Raw genomic sequence first — 23,577 nt, forward strand, 5'->3', positions numbered from 1 at the left:
TAAAATATTGTAATTAAGAATCTATTACATTTAGCCTGTATCCATGCAGGCCAGAATGTATTAAAGGGGTTGTAAAGGTAATTTTTTTTTTTTTTTTTAAATAACAAACATGTTATACTTACCTTCTCTGTGCAGCTCGTTCTGCACAGAGTGGCCCTGAACCTGGTCTTCTGGGGTCCCTCGGCGGCTGTTTCAGCTCCTCCCCGCAAGCATTAACCACCTTAATGCGAGCTCCCTCGCATGGTGGTTAGTGCTTGCGGGCGCGCTCCCGTGATACAGCCGGCGGCTATAGCCGCTCGCTGTATCACTCGGCCCCGCCCCCCAGCACGCCGCGTCATTGGATGTGATTGACAGCAGCGCGAGCCAATGGCTGCGCTGCTTCCAATCAATCCACTGTAGCCAATCAGCGGCCAGGGTGAGCGGAGGAATAGATGTCGGGAACGAGAAGCTGACTTTCGAGGCATCAGGTAAGTAAAACGGGGGGGGGGGGGCTGGGGGCGGCGGTATTGTCAGAAGTTTTTTCACCTTAATGCATAGAATGCATTAAGGTGAAAAAATTTTTACCTTTACAACCCCTTTAATCTTCACTAGGGACGAGCTTCGTGTTCGGTCGCTCGCAGAATTACGAACATTATGGGCCGTTCGCACCAAAATAGAGTGGCGCGCCACGGCCCATAATTCACTGCGCAGTGCATTCACATCGCAGTGCATTGCTGGCTAATGATTAGCCAAGCATGCACTATGACCCGCATGCTTGGCCAATCACAGCGCCGTCTGAACAGAAAGCCGTAATTGGCCAAAGCCAAGGAGGCTTTGGCCAATTATGGCTCAGGGGGTTTAGTACATGCCCCACACTATATAAGGCCGCCTGCACGGCGGTCCTGTGTAGTGTGTTCCGGCGTTCAGACAGAGAGAGAGAGACCAGACAGTGTCATTTGATTTAAGTTAGATAGAGTAGACAGGTCGAGTCAGTTAGCTGCAGTTACAGTGTAATTATTATTATTATTATTATACAGGATTTATATAGCGCCAACAGTTTACGTAGCGCTTTACAACTTGAGGGTAGACAGTACAAATACAATACAATTTGATACAGTAGGAATCAGAGGGCCCTGCTCCTTAGAGCTTACAATCTAAGAGGGAAGGTCAAGAGATACAAGAGGTAATAACTGTGGGTGATGTGCTGATTGAGAAGATAAATGTACAGTTGTTAGGTGGGGGCCAGATAGGCTTCTCTGAAGAGATGAGTTTTCAGGGATCGTCTGAAAGTGGATAAAGTAGGAGAAAATCGGACGGATTGGGGTAGAGCATTCCAGAGGATGGGGGAGGCTCTGGAGAAGTCCTGAAGGCGAGCATGGGATGAGGTGACAAGGGAGTTTGAGAGCAGGAGGTCTTGGGAGGAGCGAAGAGAACGATTAGGTTGGTATTTTGTGACTAGGTTAGAGATGTAGCTGGGGGCCAGGTTGTGGATGGCTTTGTAAGTTATAGTTAGTATCTTGAATTTAATTTGGTGACTGAGTGGCAGCCAATGGAGGGATTGGCAGAGGGGTGTAGCAGACGCTGAGCGGTTTGTGAGGTGGATGAGCCTGGCAGCAGCGTTCATTATGGACTGAAGTGGGGATAGCCTATTTAGAGGTAAACCAATGAGGAGGGAGTTGCAGTAGTCAAGGCGGGAGATGACCAGGGAGTGGATTAGAAGCTTTGTGGTGTCATTGGTTAGGAACGGGCGTATCTTGGAGATGTTGCGAAGACTGAGGCGGCAAGCTTTGGATAGTGATAGGATGTGGGGTCGAAAGGTTAGTTCAGAGTCCAGGATTACACCTAGGACCTTGGCGTGGGGAGATGGGTTGATAGTTGAGCCGTTGATCTTGACAGGGAGATCAGGGGAAGTGGCACCTGAGGGAGGAAATATCATGAGCTCGGTTTTGGATAGGTTGAGTTTGAGAAAGTGATGTGACATCCAGGCTGATATGTCTGCTAGTAAGTTGGTAATGCGTGAGGAGACTGATGGAGAGAGCTGGGGGGTGGAGAGATAGATTTGGGTGTCATCAGCGTAGAGATGATATTTAAAGCCGTGGGAGGCAATCAACTGACCCAAGGAGGTGGTGTAAATTGAGAAAAGGAGAGGTCCAAGAACAGAACCTTGGGGGACCCCAACAGAAAAAGGAAGATGAGAGGAGAAAGTAGAGTTGTAAGTGACACTGAAGGAGCGGTGGGATAGGTAGGATGAGAACCAGCGAAGAGCCCAGTCACGGAGACCAAAGGAGTGGAGTTTTTTGAGGAGGAGGGGGTGGTCCACTGTGTCAAAGGCAGCAGAGAGATCCAGGAGAAGCAGTACAGAATAGTGTCCATTGGCTTTAGCCATTAGTAGGTCATTTGAGAGTTTAAGGAGAGCAGTTTCCGTGGAGTGTTGAGGGCGAAAACCGGACTGAAGGGGATCAAGAAGTTTATTCATGGTCAGATGGTCGCTTAGTCAGTTGTAGACTAGTCTTTCAAGAAGTTTGGAGGAGAAGGAGAGTAAGGAGATGAGATTGGTGGGATCCAGTAAGGGCTTTTTTAGAATGGGGGTGACTAGCGCATGTTTTAGAAAGTTTGGGAAGATGCCACAAGAGAGGGAGAGGTTGAAAATGTGAGTTAGAGAGCGTAGAATCGAGTCAGAGGGTGAGCGTAGCATTTGCGAGGGAACAGGATCCAGGGGGCAAGTGGTTAGATGAGTGCTAGATAAAAGTTTAGCAACCTCAGTAATAGTAGCAGGGTTGAATGAGGGAAGTAATGATTGCGTCTGTGGACATGGGGTGTTGCATGGGGGAGGTTTTTGCGCATTGGCGATCTCCTCATGAATTGTGTCAGTCTTAGTTTTGAAGTGATTGGCAATCTCCTGGGCAGTGAGTGAGTGTATATATATGCATCCCAGGCATTGTGTGTATATATATATATATATATATATATATATATATATATATATATATACTGTATTCAGTTTAGCAGGCAGGTGTTTTTACAGTATTTCTAGTTACTGTACTGTGTACCCTGCACAGTCTCACCTACAGTATAGCTACCTGCAGCCAGGTGCTTGTGTAGGTTCATTGAAGTATTTCCAGCTACTGTACTGTGTACCCTGCACAGTCTCACATTACAGTATAGCTACCTGCAGCCAGGTGCTTGTGTAGGCTCTTTGAAGTATTTCTAGTTACTGTACTGTGTACTCCACATAGCCTCGCCTACAATATAGCTACCTGCAGCCAGGTGCTTGTGTAGGCTCTTTGAAGTATTTCTAGTTACTGTACTGTGTACCCTGCACAGTCTCACCTACAGTATAGCTACCTGCAGCCAGGTGCTTGTGTAGGCTCATTGAAGTATTTCCAGCTGCTGTACTTTGTTCCCTGCACAGTCTCACCTACAGTATAGCTACCTGCAGCCAGGTGCTTGTGTAGGGTCTTTGAAGTATTTCTAGTTACAGTTCTGTGTACCCTGCACAGTCTCACCTTCAGTATAGAAACCTGCAGCCAGGTGCTTGTGTAGGCTCATTGAAGTATTTCCAGTTACTGTACTGTGTACCCTGCACAGTCCCACCTACAGTATAGCTACCTGCATCCAGGTGCTTGTGTAGGCTCTTTGAAGTATTTCTAGTTACTGTACTGTGTACCCTGCACAGTCTCACCTACAGTATAGCTACCTGCAGCCAGGTGCTTGTGTAGGCTCATTGAAGTATTTCCAGCTACTGTACTGTGTACCCTGCACAGTCTCACCTACAGTATAGCTACCTGCAGCCAGATGCTTGTGTAGGCTAATTGAAGTATTTCCAGCTACTGTACTGTGTACCCTGCACAGTCTCACTTACAGTATAGCTACCTGCAGCCAGGTGCTTGTGTAGGCTCATTGAAGTATTTCCAGCTACTGTACTTTGTTCCCTGCACAGTCTCACCTACAGTATAGCTACCTGCAGCCAGGTGCTTGCATAGGCTCATTGAAGTATTTCCAGCTACTGTGCTTTGTTCCCTGCACAGTCTCACCTACAGTATAGCTACCTGCAGCCAGGTGCTTGTGTAGGGTCTTTGAAGTATTTCTAGTTACTGTACTGTGTACCCTGCACAGTCTCACCTACAGTATAGCTACCTGCAGCCAGGTGCTTGTGTAGGCACATTGAAGTATTTCCAGCTACTGTACTTTGTTCCCTGCACAGTCTCACCTACAGTATAGCTACCTGCAGCCAGGTGCTTGTGTAGGCTCATTGAAGTATTTCCAGCTACTGTGCTTTGTTCCCTGCACAGTCTCACCTACAGTATAGCTACCTGCAGCCAGGTGCTTGTGTAGGGTCTTTGAAGTATTTCTAGTTACTGTACTGTGTACACTGCACAGTCTCACCTACAGTATAGCTACCTGCAGGCAGGTGCTTGAGTAGGCTCTTTGAAGTATTACCAGTTTCTGTACTGTGTACCCCGCACAGTTGCACCTACAGTATAACTACCTGAAGACAAGTGCAGGTGCTATCATACTAATAATACTACAGGCAGGCAGTTGATTCTGCTAGCTGCAGTATAATCAGTATATATATTGTGGCAGTAGGACCCTGTGCTACCTGGAAGATTGCTGGTTTACACCAGATTTTGGAGGGAAAGGCACGCTGATTGCACAGCTGTGTGCTGGGCTATTTAATTGTGACCTGGCTATGGCTCAGGGTTCAACCCAACAGACAGGAAGTCTGTGCATGGGAGTCAGGTGGACTCCCATTCCTCTGAGAGGAGTCAGAGGCTGCAGCCAGGGTATGCATGTCTGCAGGAGGCAGATGTACTTGGTGACAGAGCAGCAATTAGTAAGCAGCAGGAGTAAGCTAGGAGAGAGCTTCACTCTAGGAAACTCTTTTGGGTCTGAGGAGCAGACTGAAGGTCTAGGCTAAAGGCCTGAATCAGCCGTACGGCAAGGATGTAAGCCAGGAGGCGAAAGTATTGAGTGTGCAAGATACAGTAATGGTGGAACCCCCTGCGTGGGCTACTGATGTCTTTGTGAACTTTTCCGTGCTTTTAAATAAAAGTGGGCTACCAGGCCCTTAAAAATACAGTTTTGTACTGGAGTACTCACTGATAATGCACCTACCGTTTGAGTCTGATACCCCAATCTTACAAGTGCTTTGTCCTCGGAACCAGCGGTGCTCCGTAGGCATTCAAGGGGCTACGCAACTACGCAGGCCAAAAGATGCCATGTGGTGCTTGGCGGACAGGAGCCACACTGGGGTAGAGATTGTCAGCTCTGCAGGGCCAGGTTCAGAGGTGGTTGACACCATGCCAACTTCAGGCAGTAATGGTGGTTTGCAACAATGGCACCAACCTCCTCTCCGCCCTCAGACAGGGACAACTGACCCATGTTCTCTGTTTGGCTCACGTCCTTAACTTGGTGGTGCAGCAGTTCTTGGGCAGGTACCCAGGCTTACAGGATGTCGTGAGGCAGGCCAGGAAAGTCTGTGTGCATTTCCACCGGTCATATAATGCCAGTTCTCGGCTGGCAGACCTCCAAAAGGAATTTAACCTGCCCAAGAACCGCCTAATCTGTGACATGCCCACCAGGTGGAACTCAACGTTGGCCATGCTGCAGCGGCTGCACATGCAGCTGAGGGCCATCAATTGTGAGCTTGTTTTTTTTTCCCTACGCCAGTGGGCCATGATCAGGGATGCATGCACGGTCCTGTCACCATTTGAGGAGGCCACGAGGATGGTGAGCAGTGACAGTGCATGCATCAGTGACACTGTCCTCCTTGTCCACCTGTTGGAGCACACACTGCGTGGAATAATGGACAGGGCACTTGAGGCAGGAAGAGGATGACTTCCTTAGCTCTCAAGGCCCCCTTTATCCAGACAGTGTTCCTGCATGCCAACCGATCACACAAGAAGAGGAGGAGAAGAATTGTCAGCATGGAGGTGGAGCCTGGCACTCAGCATCAGCAGCAGTCTTTAAGGGATCATTTACAGTCCCAAGAAACCCATGTACTTGTATGTGGCTGGGAGTAGGTGGCTGCGGATCATGTCGTCCTTAGTGACCCAGAGGACTCCGGACCGAATGCCTCAGCAAACCTACGCTGCATGGCCTCCATGATCCTGCAAAGCCTGCGGAAGGATCCTCGTATTCGTGGTATCAAGGAGAAGGACCAATACTGGCTGGCAACCCTCCTTGATCCACGTTACAAGGGTAAGGTTGCGGACCTTATCTTTCCATCGCAGAGGGAGCAGAGGATGAAACATCTTCGGGAGGCCTTGCAGAAAGGTTTGTACAACGTGTTCCCAGAGACTGGGAGGTTACAAACTCCTGTTCCTGGACAACGTGTTGCTGAGGCTTCGGTCAGTCAAAGAAGGAGCGGTGGAGAAGGTGGCCGTCTGACCGATGTGTTCAGACAATTTTTTAGTCCGCAGCCCCAAGGTATGATCGGTTCCAGCAACCATCGCCAGCGTCTGTTTTACATGGTGCAGGAATACCTAGGGGCAAGATCTGATTGGACACCTTTCCCACCAAAAATCCTCTGGGTTACTGGTGTCTTGAGTAGGGATGAGCCGAACACCCCCCTGTTCGGTTTGCACCAGAACATGCGAACAGGAAAAAAGTTTGTACGAACACCGTTAAAGTCTATGGGACACGAACATGAATAATCAAAAGTGCTAATTTTTAAAGGCTTATATGCAAGTTATTGTCATAAAAAGTGTTTGGGGACCTGGGTCCTGCCCCAGGGGACATGTATCAATGCAAAAAGAAAGTTTTATTTTCAGGAGCAGTGATTTTAATAATGCTTAAAGTGAAACAATTAAAATGAACTATTCCTTTAAATATTGTGCCTGGGGACATGGATCAATTCAAAAAAAGTTTTAAAAACGGCCGTTTTTTCAAGAGCAGTGATTTTAATAATGCTTAAAGTCAAACAATAAAAGTGTAATATCCCTTTAAATTTCATAGCTGGGGGGGTGTCTATAGTATGCCTGTAAAGGGGCGCATGTTTCACGTGTTTAGAACAGTCTGACAGCAAAATGACATTTCAAAGGAAAAAAGTCATTTAAAACTACTCGCGGCTATTGCATTGCCGGTCCGACAATAGACATAAAAGTTCATTGATAAAAACGGCATGGGAATTTCCCACAGGGGAACCCCGAATGAAAAAAAAAAAAAAGACGTGAGGGTCCCCCTAAATTCCATACCAGACCCTTATCCGAGCACGCAACCTGGCAGGCCGCAGGAAAAGAGGGGGGGACGAGAGAGCGCCCCCCCTCCTGAACCGTACCAGGCCACATGCCCTCAACATTGGGAGGGTGCTTTGGAGTAGCCCCCCAAAACACCCTGTCCCCATGTTGATGAGGACAAGGGCCTCATCCCCACAACCCTGGCCGGTGGTTGTGGGGGTCTGCGGGCGGGGGGCTTATCGGAATCTGGAAGCCCCCTTTAACAAGGGGACCCCCAGATCCCGCCCCCCCCCCGTGTGAAATGGTAAAGGGGGTACTTTTACCATTCCACTAAAAAACTGTCAAAAATGTTAAAAAAGAGACAGTTTTTGACAATTCCATGACCCTCTATTCAATATATGAGACAACAAACTAATATAGCTCTACATGTTTCGCAATTGAATGCTTCTTCAGGAGCCAGTTTGAGTCACCTCGATAGAAAATAAACGACTCGCAATCGAAGCTCATCCCTAGTCTTGAGGATTGATCACTGGCTAGAGCTTGCACAGTATGCAATTGAGCTACTGGCCTGTCCTGCATCCAGCGTTCTTTCGGAACGCACATTCAGTGCTGCTGGAGGCTTTGTAAATGATCACAGGGTGCGTCTGTCCACCGACTCGGTTGATCGACTGACCTTCATAAAAATGAATCAGTCTTGGATCACCACCAACTATCAAGCACCTGATGCTGATGTAACCGAATAATTTTTTTTGAAATGTCAGATCCCTTCAAAGACTGCCTATGCTGATGCTGAGTAATTATCCTCTTCCTCCTCAATGATCATACTGATAGCTTGTAAGAACATTTTTGGTTCTGGGCACCGCCACCAGTGCCTAAGGCCCAATTTTTCAGCCCCTGTTCAACAGGGGCCTGTAATTACAATTTTGAATGCAATTCTTTGCAGCAGGGCTAGTTCCTGCGCTCCAACTAGAGTATCTGTGACGGGTTGCAGCATTGTGGCACCAGCACCAGTGCCCAAGGCCCAATTTTTCTGCCCCTGTTCAACAGGGACATGTAATTAGAATTTTTGATCTAATATTTCACAGCAGGGCCCGTTTCTGCGCCCACCAAGAGTATCTGTGAGGACTTACAGTGTTGTGGCACCACCACCACCATCACCAAAGGGCCAATTTTTCTGTTCTGTTCAACAGGGGCATGTAATTACAATTCTTGATCTAATAATTCACAGCAGGGCCCTGTGAGGGCTTACAGTGTTGTGGCAACACCAACACCTAAGGCCCAAACTTCTGCAGAGTATATAGGGCAGGCCCCTACTTTCAAACATCTAACTTACAAATGACTCCTACTTGCAAACGGAAGGAGACAACAGGAAGTGAGATGAAATCTACCCCTAGGAAGGGAAATTCTCTCCTGTAAGAGTTAATATGGGAAAAATGTTTCTCCTTTCCACTGATGCTTTATCACCAATCCTTGTTTCACTAAAAACCCTAAATTTTCAAAAAACATTTGTTGTTGGGACAGAAGGTGAGGTGAAATCTTCTGAAGAGGAGCACAGACAGCAAAACAAATGTCACAGGGGTGATAACCCTTCCCTATGTTTTCCAAAAAGCTTAAAATAGATTTTTCGGCTGGAGCTAAACACGTTAAAAATGTACCAGTTCAAAATTACAAACAGATTCTACTTAACAACAAACCTACATTCCCTGTCTTGTTTGCATCGCCTGTATACTGCTGTTCAGAGTATATAGGGCTTGGGGACCCCACACCTTTCCTTTTTTTAATTTGGGTTCGGGGTTCCCCTTAATATCCATACAAGACCCAAAGGGCCTAATAATGGACTGGGGGGTACCCATGCCGTTTTGTCTCACTGATTTTCATCCATATTGCTAGGACCCGACATTACATTAAAGCCGCAAACAGTTTTAAATGACTTTTATTCCTTTAAAAATGACATTTTGTGCAGGGACTGTTCTAAGCACGGTAAACACGTGCCACTTTACAGGCATGCTATAGACACACCCCAGGTACGATGTTTAAAGGAATATTTCACTTTTTTTTCACTTTAAGCATCATTAAAATCACTGCTCCCGAAAAAACGGCCATTTTTAAAACTTTTTTTTGCATTAATACATGTCCCCTGGGGCAGGACCCGGGTCCCCAAACCCTTTTTTGGACAATACCATGCAAATTAACCTTTAAAATGAGCACTTTTGATTTTGAACGTTCGAGTCCCATAGACGTCAATGGGGTTCTAACGTTCGTGCAAATTTTCGGTCCGGTTCTGGTGCGGACCGAACCGGGGGGTGTTCGGCTCACCCCTAATCTTCACATATAGCTCAAGACAAGTCTGGCCTAGGCTTTTTTGTACAAACAATGGATTTCCAACCTCATTGTTACACAAACTCACTTCAAAGCATCCCATGCTGGGATATGCAAAAGGGGGCCCACCCTGGAATCAATTCTTAACTTCCCGGCAACATCCTCCTGCTCAGAATAATCACTAGGATTTGCATTCAAGGGGGTTGGCTTAGGCAAGGTATAGGGAAGCTAACCAATCAGAAGTCACGCTATGCCAACCAATTAGACATCAGCCTGGTTTGATATACACAGACTGACGGGGAGCTAAAGCTCTCTTTCTGATAGACCAGCCAGCAGGATGGACCTTTGGTAAGGATGGGTAATTATGGGGAAATTTATGCCCTTTTACTTGTAACTAAATATGTTTTTAGATTACTGTTTTAAGGAATATACTCTGTATTCCTTCATGTAAATATTTTATTTCAACCTAATATTTTCTTCCTTGATGTAAGACTATAGATAGATGATTGTGTATTAGCTAGACTTTCAACTGCTTCCTAATAAATGTCATTATATTAGAATTTTCACTTCTGGTCAAAATAACTCTCATTTAACCCACATCATATCTATGAGATATGAAAAATCTTAAACATAATTTTTTCAGGGTGGCGACCACAAAAGTAGAGTACAAGACTGAAAGTATTTTAATATAATACCGAGATTTGTGTAATGCAGATTAAGGTTATTGGGAGGAATTTAAACTGAGTCAGTTTGTCCTGGAAGTTGGAGGTCACAACAATTTTATCTAGGGAAAAAAATAGGTACCGTATATACTCGAGTATAAGTCAAATTTTGAAAGTGTCCCATTCGACTTATACTCGAGTCACCGCCGTCTGTCTGCATGATCAGCGTGTCATGCAGGCAGACGGCAGCCAGCGTGTGAAGATAATGTTCGGAGGCTATTCCAGCTTTCAAAAGCCGCGCCTCTTGCTCGTCTGTGATAGGCTGACAGCTGTTCAGCCTATCACTAACATTCTCTCATCCTCCTCCGTGGTATGAGAATGAGAGAATGTCCGTGATAGGCTGACTGCCTATCACAGACGAAGAGGAGACGCGGCTTTTGAACTGTGGAATGGCCGCCGAACAGTATCATCACACGCCGGCTGCCGTCTGAGGATGGAGATCGCCACAGGGAGGCTGCACTGGACACAGGTAGGCTGCACATGCACACAGGACACATGCACACAGGACATGCACAGGGTACAGGTAGGCTGCACAGGACACAGGGAGGCATGCAGCTGCAGATGGGCATTGTTGACCCTCTGCATTTCTCACCCTCGTCTTATACTCGGGTCAATACGTTTTTCCCAGTTTTTTGTGGTAAATTAGGGGCCTCGACTTATACTCGGAACGACTTATACTCAAGCATATACGGTAAATGTTTTATTAGTGGGTATTAGATGAACTCTAAAAAGGAGGGAGGATACACCATATATTTGCCTAATATCCCGTAATTTTAGTTGAAATAGTTCTTTGGAAGTACCATTATAACCGGTCAATGTAATGGAGAGGAAGTAACTTGGCGGGAAAATGTTCTTTTGTTTTTTATGTTTCTTTTGTGCTCACCTAGCTTCATTGCTCTCTCTAACCAGTGTTTGAGTGTGCTGTATGGTGAGTACATGGGTTTCATAGGAAAGACACCGATTGAGCGTGGTCTTGGTTTTGTTGAAAAGGTTCAACAGATTTCTGTTTTAATTTAAATGGTGTGTCCACTAAAGGCATAATATTTGTGTGTAGGACAGTGAAAATAGCTACAAGAGAGTAGTTTGTTTGTTTTAGCTGTGGGAATTTACAAGCAGTAATATTCTCATTGTTGTCAGTTAAAGTACAAAACTGTGGAAGTCTTGTTGCTGAATGCTGAAGCTAATATCTGAGAAAGATTATTATTATAGGGTATAAGGTGCATTCAGCATACTGCATTATACCTTGACATTTTTTTTAAGGATAAACCCTACCAAAAATTTGATAATCTGAGATTGTGGTAGATTCATTTTTTTTTTTTAAACTGAATTTGGTTTAACATTGGTGTAAACACGGCTGTGTTTACCTTTCTATTGTAAACCTAGAGGGCTATCCACCCTATTTGATACTGGTGGCCTTACTATTGTTCCTATTGCCCCCCGGGTCTATTGTTTTGTGGGTGTAGGCTCAGACAAGGTAAACTACAGGCTATTGTGAGTAGATTTGGTGTGTCTCCAGTAATCTAAAAGATTGTTTTTTTTTTAGATTTAAAATAAATAAATATATATATAATTTCTTGTTTTTCTCCACTTTACTGTATTTTCTGAATTTTATTCTATTTGAGTTTCTGTTGCGTTTTTTTTTTTTTCCCCTCCTTCTATACGCTAATCTCAAAGTGACTGTATAGTACAGGGGAACATTTAACTTAATCTAGCTTACAAATTGTGCATATTATTTGTTGATAATGGCAGCCATGTCCTGTCTAGAAAAGTTTGTAGCAACTTAAACTCTTAAACATAAGAGCAATGAATTTGCATGTGATGCTAAATTACAAGGATCGCCTTGGGCCTATGTCCAGGAGTTATTTGAAGAACAATTTAAAACAACCAAAAAGGATAAAAAGCTCAAAGGTTTATCTGTAGCGGGCATGTATGTGGCTTGCATAGCTATGAATGCTAAAATACAGCAATTTGAAGACATATTCTATAATAAAAATATTACAATTTCTGAGAGGGAAAAAGAGAATACAGCTTTACATAACCTAGTACAAACCTTAACTACCCTTAATCAAATGGTTAAGGCCTCACAGGAGGAAAATGTTAAAAATTACAAATTGGCTCAAAAAGAAGTGGTACAATATAAAAACAAGCTAAGTTGAGACTGAACTGGACCACACCAGTGCATACAAAGTGATCCAAAATCAGTTACAGGAAACTAAGAAAGGAAAATTTATAGATCACACACATTGCACGCAAACAGAGTCACAAACAATTTCAATTCTTAAAGGACAGGCGGCTGTGGCTAGCAGATGTGAACATGCTAATGCTACGGCACCTACTTGTGCTTATGAAATTGGGGACACAGAGGAATATGAAGAGTACTGGGGAGGTGAAGATATGGGTCCTAATTCTACTTTTCCTGTGGCGATGGGAGAAATCGCAGAGCCACAGGAGGATCGAGAATGCACCATGGTCACAGACCCACCAGACAACAAAGACCAGCTATCCACAAATGAGGAGCAAGACAAGTTCCCCATCACGGGTAGGATCCAGACCCTCTCCTCTCCTGAAGGAAATCAAACACTTTTGGGGTTTGATAGTGAAGAGAATGAGTTGATATCTAAGGTATATCCAATTCAATAAAAAACCCTCATGAGTGTGGCTGCTTTCATTGGCAAAATTAAAACTAATGAACACATTATTCCACACGCAACCAATGTACAACAGAGGTGTGAGCTCTTAGGTGTGAGAAGGCCTAGTGGCCAGGGTAAGGCACCTTCCAGCACAGGGCAGTGTGGGAAATCTCCACATACGATAGGGTAACATTCAATCACAGCCCCAAGGAAAAAAAACATAAAACAAAAAAACTCCACCTCCATAGGAGGTGTCCCCGCGTCTGCAGCCTTTTTGCGATGACAGCTGTTATATAGCTGAGGGCGGAGACACCCGGTGACATGAACAGGTGACCCCGCCTGCCTCTGACGTTACGTGATGTCACATCACGTCAGAAGGGGACGTGGTCACCCGCTTATGTCACCGGGTGGCCTCGCCCTCAGCTATATAACAGCTGTCAGTGCAAAAAGGCTTAAGTCGGTGGGAGCCTCCCATCGAGGCAAAGTTTTTCCTTTTTTTTTTTTTTTTTTCTCGGGTCGTCGACGCTGTGATCGAAGATGGATCTACATCGCGGGACATTTTTTTTGTTTGTTTGTTTTAATAAAGGAATTGTCCAAAACTCTTAACTGTAATTTTTCCTTTTTTGACACTTTTTGGTGAATGTTTAGGAGTACAATGTACCCGATACCCATTCACATAGGGGGCACGGAATCCGGGGGTCCCCTTGTTAAAGGATGCTTTCAGATTCTGATAAGCCCCCCGCCCACAGACCCCCACAACCACTGGGCAGACCCTCACAACTAGGTGCTTTTTTGGAGGACCCCAAAGCACCCTCCCATGTTAAGGGCATGTGGCCTGGTACGGTTCAGAAGGGGGGTGCTCTCTCACCCCCTTTTTCCTGTGGCCTCTCAGGTTGCATGCTCGGATAAGGGTCTGGTATGGCGCAGGGTTCTCCTTAAATTCCATACCAGACCTGAAGGGCCTGGTTTGGATTTTGGGGGGTCCCCCACGCAATTTTTTTTTTTTAATTTCTGGTGTAGGGTTCCCTTAATATTCATACCAGACCCAAAGGGCCTGGTAATGGACTGGGGGGATGATTTTTATGTATATTGCTGGGACTCGACAATACATTACAGTCGCAAGCAATTTTAAATGAAATTTTTTCCTTTAGAAATGTCATTTTGCTGTGGTACTGTTATAAACACGGGAAAGATGCGCTACTTTAAAGGCAGTCTAAGGACACCACCCAGGAACAATATTTAAAGGAATATTTCATTTTAATTGTATCACTTTAAGCATTATTAAAATCACTGCTCCTGAAAAAAACAAAAAACTTTTTGCATTGTTACATGTCCCCTGGGGCAGGACCCGGTCCACAAACACTTTTTATGACAATAACTTACATATAAGCCTTTAACCCCCCTGGTGGTATTCCCGAGTCTGGCTCGGGGTTGATTTTTAATACCAAAAGCGGTATCCCCGAGCCAGACTCGGGATTGCATCGCAGGATCCAGGAAGTTTACTTACCTTGTCTCCCCGCTGTGATTGGCGAGCCGCCGTGTCTCGCTCGATTCACAGTGCCGAGCTCCATTCCCTGCGAACGTTGCAACGCACGGTGACGGAGTTCAGCGGCAAATTCAAAAAGTGAAACACACAGTACAGATACAGTATACTGTAATCTTACAGATTACAGTACTGTATCAAATAATTACACATCCCCTTTGTCCCTAGTGGTCTGTCCAGTGTCCTGCATGCAGTTTTATATTATAAAAACTGTTCTTTCTGCCAGGAAACTGGAGATTGTCCATAGCAACCAAAACTGTCTCTTTACATCAAAAGTGGCTTTAGACCAGCTAGAAAACAGCGATAATAAATTAGAATCACTCGCAGAATTGAGCGATAGTGATTTGTGGGGAAATCCGTCACCAAACACTAAAAGTAACGAAAGCGACAATTCTGCAACTGAGCAAATTTCAGCGTTTTTGATTTGATTACATTATTGAATATTTTTTATTATTATATTATTATTTGTTATAATTATTAATAGTTATTATATACATTTTTTTATTTTGTTTTTCAAACTTTATCATACCCGGGATGTCTACTAGACTGGTTTGGACAGATTTAAGAGAACTATTCCTAAGAAATACAGGCCTACAATATAAAACGCCACATTTCTGTGCAAAATAATGGTACCGCTTTCAGCACCTGAAATCTGAAATAATCATACTGCCAGGGAGGTTAAAATGAGCACTTTCGATTTTTCATTTTCGGGTCCCATAGACTTTTGCTTGTTTGCAAAATTCCCTCAGTTGTTTGGGTGGTATACCACACATAAATTGTACATAATGTCTGATATTTATCTGCCTTTTGAGAACTACCAATAGCTTATGTATATGTTACATATGTTTATTTCATGTGGTACACCCCTTGTATTACTGTTATTATTCTTTTACTCGTTTCCCCACAAATCCCAGTTTTTGCCAGGACATTCGTTCTCAGGCTTGAGGGCTCAAATTATTTTTTTTTTTCTGCAAACTCCGAGATGTAGTTTTCTAGGCAGGGGGAGGATGTAGCACCCTGATGTTTAGGCAGGGTTGCTCCTAAATTTATTTGCCGAGTGATAGTTGCCTTTGCCAATTGTTAGGGGTCAATTGATCTCACCCTACATCTATAATTGCTGCACTTTTCTCTCCTGTCACTAGGTGGCCCGGTATCCAGTGGCATTATTTAAGACAAGGGCATTGCAAGGACAAATTAGGAATAGATGGGGTGTCTCAGCCAATGGGCAGGTATTTACTTGAATTCCTTGGCCTGCTTGGAGAGCCTATTTATTTGGGTGAGGTCAAGTGATCTGTGTTCTGTGCCACCTGGACGGCTGTCTGGGTGGATGTGTGTTGTGCTGCCCCGGGCTGCTAGGCCAATGCCTGAGGCCTATCCCAGGGACGTCTGGCTGCTAGGCTGTCTGAGGGCCTATCCAGAAGCAAGAGAGCAGTGAAGGGTTGGGACTGCGGCTTGCAGTCCAACCAGAAGTGACGGTTCTGCCGGCCAGAGAACCAGTTGTGGACGGAGGTAGAGGAGAATCTGTCACCACTAATGGACCATCCACCTTATTACCAGGGACCACAATGAGTAGCTGAAGCAAGTACCGGAGCAGCATTCTCACCAACCGGGGATGGTGAAGAATTGGGAAACTTCAGCAGGTGCCAAGCCAGGGATCCAGCCAGCGATGGTGATGCTTGCAGAAAAGCCTTGTGTGTAAAGACAGGGACTGAGCCGGCCAGCGGGGTGACACTTGAGGAGTATCTGTGAGTGCCAAGCTAGGGACCCAGCAGGGAGGTGGGGGTGACGCTTGAGGAAGATACTGTGAGAGAAGATTGGAGGAGCTCAGGGGATCCAGTGGCAGTGGATCAGCGAGTCTAGTGAGAGACTGGGAGCTCAGTGGAGTGAAGAATTATAAGGGGAAATTGTAGAGGAAGTGAAGAAGTTCATTAAAACATGTGTTAGAAACTGTTAGACTGTTGCCATAGAAGATAGTGGCCCTACTTGTGCAGATGTGGCGTCTTGCTGGATGCCTTTCTCTGCATGGCTGTCTATCTATAGAAGTTTCTGAATCTGCCAATTAACATTGCAACTACTAAGGGTGTCCTGGCCTAACCCTCTCTCCCACAGTTCTGTTCAAGAGACAATAAATCTCTTTGCATTCAAGAAGTCTCTGGTGCCCATTAATCTACCTTATCTTGCACCCACCATGCCTCTTAATGTACTCTGCATAGAAGGATGTCAGCTCTGCCTAACTCTGGTGGTTCTTATTAGACCAAAGGGGGCTCGGGACCTTACTACATTATAATTGATGTCATTTTTATTATATATTCTGAGTGGAAAACTCAGTGATTCTGAAGCTGATGTTAAAGAAGAGATTAAAGAGGAGGATGATGAGGATGGGGTTATGGAGGTGTCAAAGTTCCTAAAAGAACACAAAGATGTGTACCAGGACACCATGGTGGAATTATCCAGCTACATGAACCCCCAGAGATGTTCCCATCCTCTGTATTCACAGGATTCCACACAGGAAGATCACACCATCGATCATTATTACAATGTTGGTGGGATGGAGCGTCTAGAACATGGATGGGGATGTGTGGATTTTATATATGTGATGTCACAGTAATAAAGCTTATATGTTACAGATGATATTTTCTCTGATTTTCTTGATTTAGAGTGGAGATCCAATCAATATAGAATTTGAGGTTAAAGCAGAAGAAGAAGAGATGTATGTGAGGGATGATCAGCAGTCTATGGAGGAGAATGGAATAACGGGGACATTTATAAAGGAGGACACTCCTACAGAGATCAGCACAGGTGGGTCATTAACACAAAATAAATTTCTCCACCCATACTGCTCACTTATTGGTCCAGATTAGGTAGGGACTGGGTTATATCAGCCTTTAATACCCTAGTCACTTTCCTGAGCTGTGTTCTCCGTCCTGTATTCCTGTATTTCTCTCGGATAATCTTCCTTCTCTGTGCTACAGACACAGTTCATGTATCTAGGATGGATTTATGGAGATTCTGTGGTTCAGCTGGCAGCAAAATGTTGATTTTCTCTATAGATGTTGCTTGTCTTAGATATCTGAGGTATGTGTCTTACATTCTGTCCCATACCTGGATCTAGCGAGATCTCTGACAGAGGAATTCTCCCGGGGTTACTAGTTCTGTTGTTTGCTGGCAGTGCCGGGTGGAGGGATATGTCTGTATAGCAGGGGTAGGCAACCTTAACGAGGAGGAGATCTACCTGAACAACGTGGGAGAAGTCAAAGATCACCAGGCACAGTATTACCCAGTGTCACCTCCTCAAACCTGATTTAAACCTCTAATTGCCATACTACTGAGTCACAATAGTGTGCATTGCACCACAATCATGGATGTAAATCAGGTGGTGAGGAGGCAACATATCACCTCCTCACCATGTGTCAAATACACTTGGATCGCTTTTCAGAAGAGCAGCAGTGTACCGCCTGCCAATTTTAACCCATTTAAGTAAATAAGGGCACTCTGCATGCGCCCCACAACTTCATGCTTATGTATAATCCAAAGGGTTAAAGCACGTGGTGAGAAAGCAACAACGCTGCCTGCTTTAACATCTTCCATTCTGTACTGCACAAGGTTGCAGGGCACTTGCAGAGTGGCCTCATTCACTTGAATGGGCTATGCTTGGTAGGTACCACCAACCATGACACCCACCAACCATGACACCCACCAACCATGACAATGCATATAACTCCTGCTGCGGCTACGACATATGTACACCCCTGGCCACTGCAGCTAAAGGGGATGTGGTTGGGGCAGGGGTGATAAAAACACATTTTTACTATGGGGTTTTACCACCCCTCAAACTACAAATGTAAATGAACCCTTACTGTTCTGAGCACCCAATAAGGCTGCTTTCACACTGATGTGCTGCAGTTTACCTGCACCACAGGTTCAACGCAGTGCATCTGCAACTGTCCTGGGTTAGCTGCACTTTGTCATAGACTTCTGTTATATCCTGCAGGTGTGGGGCACTTTCGGAAAGCGTCTGAAATATCCTGCATTCAGAAAGTGCAGCAAACCTGCAGGCTATAATAGAAGTCTATGGCTAAGTGCAGCAAACCCGCAGGATAAAATAAAAGTCTATAGATAAGTGCAGCAAACCTGCAGGATATAATAGAAGTCTATGGATAAGTGCAGCAAACCCCAGGAAAGCTGCAGGTACACTGCACTGCACCCACGGTGTGGGTAAACCGCAGCACATCACTGTGAAAGCAGCCCTATATTAATATGCTCAGTGTATTGCTTCACATTGACCTGAAGATCTCTTCCTTCTGCTGCTGGCACCACTCTGGAGACCACTAGCTGGGATTAGAGGTGGAGTGCAGTTGGTATCACTCCGCATGGCACTGCAGGTGGCACTACAGAGGAGACATCAGCAGGTCAGCAAGCTCAGACCGAGATCTACCAGTCACGTAGTCGTGATCTACAGGTTGCTGACCCCGCTGTATAGTCTCAGACCCGAGACAAGAAGAACTCTCCACATAGTATAGATCTATAACATCTCTCACTTTATTACATAGAAATATCTGTCACACACATTGGTAGACATGCACAGTGTATCTCCTCGGCGCTCGGTCCAGCCGCAATGGGCGTGATGACGTTAGATTGCTATGCTCCGCCCAACATGCTGACATCATCACATCAGGGATTGGATCAGTGATCAAGCCCCTGATGACCTCATCTGTGGTGCGTTTTTTTGTATATGATTTAAAGGGCCAGTGCTGCATATTTTGGAGAAATTCTGTTATACCTCATATCTGGGTATTATGTGAGCAGCTTCCTGATTACTTATTTCATTTCAGGGTGGAATCAGATTATAGTGTTTTGATTTTATATCTGATGATGTGATTGGAGCACAGACTTATACATGTTAATAATAATGTGATAACATCCTCAAACTTTGGAACCTTAAACAGAAAGTGATAATGAGGGAGGAGTCAGTAACCCAATGATGTTGGTCTTCAGGATCAATCCAGTCTTCATCTTGGTTGTTCTCCCCCCATCCTCACTCTCTGACCTCTGGTGGGGCTCAGCCCCGCTGTTATTCATGACTAAATCAGGGAGTTCAGGACTTCTTGTGTTGGGAAGATGGCAATGAGTGATAGAGGGGGTGGGGACACTCGTCCTATAATCCCCTCATCACTGTCACTCCTATAAAAGACAGTTCTCGTTATGTCCTCACTCTCTGACTAAGGTCCATGAATAAAGAAATGAACTAGTAGGAGATCAGAGGACCCATTTACTAGTTACCTTGAGGGGGAATTGTAAGATCCTCAGAGACAAAGCTGTCTGATGTGGGCGGAGTCCTCATTTAGGGGAACCAATCTGCTCATGTCTAGTAATAATCTTTGTATTTCTATTTTAGTAGATGGACGGGAGATGAGGAAAACCTCAGAGGATTGTCTCACTTTGTCTCCAAACTGTAAAGTAGAAGATGAGGACATCACACAGTATAGTCCAGGAGAAAACCCGACTACCTCAAATGTCCATCCGGCACCACACAGTGTAGATGGACCATCGTATTCTTCTTATCCTGAGGAACCTCAGAGTGTGAGGGACGGTGCCGTCCTTCCAACAGAGAAGAGGTTTTCCTGTCCTGAGTGTGGGAAGTGTTTCCGTTATAAATGCCATCTTAATGTGCATAAAAGATCTCACACAGGAGAGAGGCCGTATTCCTGTACTGAGTGTGGGAAATGTTTTTCACAGAAGCCCAATCTTTCCAAACATCAGAGATCTCACATGCCGGAAAAGCCGTATTCCTGTCCTGAGTGCGGGAAATGTTTTTCAGACAAGTCTTATCTTTCCATACATCAGAGATCTCACACAGGGGAGAAGCCGTATTCCTGTTCTGAGTGTGGGAAATGTTTTTCACAGAAGTCTTATCTTTCCTTACATCAGAGATCTCACACAGCTGAAAAGCCGTATTCCTGTTCTGAGTGCGGGAAAGGTTTTTCAAGGAAGTCCCATCTTTCCACACATCAGAGATCTCACACAGGGGAGAAGCCGTATTCCTGTTCTGAATGCGGGAAATGTTTTTCAGAAAAGTCAATTTTTTCCACACATCAGAGATCTCACACGGGGGAGAAGCCGTATTCCTGTTCTGAATGCGGGAAATGTTTTTCAGACAAGTCCATTCTTTCCACACATCAGAGATCTCACACGGGGGAAAAGCCATATTCCTGTTCTGAGTGTGGGAAATGTTTTTCAAGGAAGTCCCATCTTTCCACACATCAGAGATCTCACACAGGGGAGAAGCCATATTCCTGTCCTGAGTGCGGGAAATGTTTTTCAGACAAGTTCAATCTTTACACACATCAGAGATCTCACACAGGGGAGAAGCCGTATTCCTGTCCTGAGTGCGGGAAATGTTTTTCAGACAAGTCCAATTTTTACAGACATCAGAGATCTCACACAGGGGAGAAGCCGTATTCCTGTCCTGAGTGCGGGAAATGTTTTTTACTGAAGTCCGATCTTTCTAGACATCAGCCATCTCACACGGGGAGAAGCCATATTCCTGTCCTGAGTGCGGGAAATGTTTTTCAAGGAAGTCCAGTCTTTCCACACATCTGAGATCTCACACGGGGGAGAAGCCATATTCCTGTCCTGAGTGAGGGAATTGTTCCTCACTGAAGTCCTGTCTTCCTGTACATCAGGGATCCCACACAACCCCCGAGGTGTATTAGTGTCTTGAGTGCGGGAAATGTCTTCAATATGAATGTTGCTGGACATCACAGCTCTCATGTGGGGAAGAAGAACACCCTGATATACACCTCAGATATACTCCATGGCTGATCTCCATCATATAAGAAGCAGAGGGATATATTTGTGGTGAGTGTATGAAGGGGGGTGTGAGTCCCTGGATGTCCTTTATTATTGGCCCGTACACAGGGAGGACTTGTCTCACAAATATCCCACTTATATTGTGTTTTATCACTCCATGTCAATGTGCTATGTCTATCTAAACAAGGATGGACAATGTCACTTGTGATTTGTAACACTTTGTATTTTGTAACTGATTGTTCAATAAGAGATCTTCCAATAAAAATAATTAAAATATAAAAATGGAGTCATTGCCTTTCATTGATATGTGATGTAAGCTTTGCAATCACTTAGTGTTCTCATTTTTTTAAATTGTTGAATGAATATGACAAGAATTCACCCAGCTGTGATGAATGTTGTCCATATTTTATTTAATACATTGATTTCCTATGACCATTGGCTCCCTTTAGTGACCACAGTGAGGTATTGTTGTATTTTTACTGATGGGGGACTTTTACGAAAAATACTTCATCATGGCCACTAGAGGGAGCTGACCATCATAGGAAATCACTTTGTTAACCACTTCAGCTCTGGAAGGTTTCCCCCCCTTCATGACCAGGCCATTTTTTCAAATTTAGTGCTGTGCTAAATAGCGCTGGAAATTGCGTGGTTATGCAAAACTTTTTAACATTTTTTTTATTACATATATATATATATATATATATATATATATATATATATATATATATATATATATATATATATATATATATATATATATATATATATATATATATATTATATTTATTTATATTTTCTATAAATAAAAAATGTTAAACATTTTTTTTTTACTTTCTGCTATAATACATATCGAATAAATTAAAAAAAAATCAAATTTCTTCATAAATTTTGGTCAAAATGTATTCTGCTACTTCTCTTTGGTAATAAAAAAAAATTCCAATAAATGTCTAATTGGTTTGCGTGAAAGTTTTATAGCATCTACAAACTATGGAATATATACTGGATTTTTTATTATACCGGTAATGGTGGTGATTAGTAGGACTGTGATGTCCGGTTGACGCTGGGTGGGAACTGACTAGCTGACACTGACATCACCAGTGACACTAATACAGAGATCAGTGATAATACTATACACTTTCACTGTACTAATGACACTGGCTGGGAAGGGGACAACATCTAGGGGCAATGAAAGGGATACCTATGTGCCTAACAATGTGTAATGTGTGTACTGTGTGCTGATTTTACTAGGAGACCCCTAAATGTCAGGAGATGTTTTTTTTTTTTTAACCACTTCAATCCCGGACACTTATACACCTTCCTGCCCAGACCAATTTTCAGCTTTCAGCGCTCTCACATTTTCAATGACAATTGCGCAGTCGTGTGACGCTGTACCCAAACAACATTTTTTTTCCCCACAAATAGAGTTTTATTTTGGTGATATTTGATCACTTCTGCGGTTTTTATTTTTTGTGCTACAAATAAAAAAAGAGCGATAATTTTGAAAAAAAAAAAAAAGTTTTTCTTCGTTTCTGTTACAAAAGTTTGTAAATAAATAAGTTTTCTCCTTCACTGATAGGCAGCACTCATAAACAGCACTGATAGGGGTGAGTGATAGGTGGCACTGGAGGGCACGTAGAGGCGGCACTGAAGGGCGGCATGCATAGGCAGCACTGATCAGAGGCGCTGGCAGGCATCACTGATGGGCACAGATTGCCATCCCTAATGAGCAATGATTGCCATCCCTGGTGGGCTCTAGTAGGCTTACTTGGTGGCCATGGGTGGGCATCCCTGGTGGTCCTGGGTGCGCATCTTTGGGGGGGCTGCACTGATAATCAATCGGCGCTGACCCCCCCCCTGTTAGGAGAGCAGCCGATTGCCTCTCCTCTACTCACACCTGTCAGTGTGATACACGGCTTTTCCTGTTTACACTGTGATTAGATGTGATTGGACACGGCTTATCACGTGGTAAAGAGTCTCCGTCAGAGGCTCTTTACCTCGATCGGAGATGCGGTGTGTCAGAATTCGGTGTGTCGTGGCTTATCCTGCTGGATGTCATATGACGCTCAGGTAGGATAATGAAACCACTTCCTGGCTGTCATTTTGCTATATGGTGGGTGGGAAGTGGTTAAAGACGGGAAGTATGGAGCAGCTCAATGAATAGACCTCCTAGCAATGCTATTACCAGGCTGCAGCTAGGGGGAGCTCTAATGTTTAGAGTGTGACCACAGAAGAGTGATCCCATCTAGCTCACCTTACCTCCTTTACTGCCAGAGGTCTTTTTGCATTTTTAAAGCAGAACTCCGGGATTGGCAAAAAAAATCCCCCATTAGTACCCCCCCAGACACACAAAACACTAAACAGTTATTACATTTGTGAAAATCCTTACCATTGAAGAG

The 23,577-nt window shown here is 44.4% G+C and overlaps 1 protein-coding gene across 1 annotated transcript; it reads left to right on the plus strand.

The window, feature by feature from the left end:
• Nucleotides 1–16,661: 16,661 nt before the first annotated feature.
• LOC141130065 (uncharacterized) lies at nt 16,662–21,012 on the plus strand. Its single transcript, XM_073618035.1, is given in 4 exon segments — nt 16,662–16,910; nt 17,029–17,170; nt 19,767–20,894; nt 20,897–21,012. Coding segments are annotated over 4 exon segments (1,635 nt in total).
• Nucleotides 21,013–23,577: the final 2,565 nt, after the last annotated feature.

Source organism: Aquarana catesbeiana, linkage group LG02, assembly GCF_042186555.1.
Source record: "Aquarana catesbeiana isolate 2022-GZ linkage group LG02, ASM4218655v1, whole genome shotgun sequence".
NCBI lineage: Eukaryota > Metazoa > Chordata > Amphibia > Anura > Ranidae > Aquarana > Aquarana catesbeiana.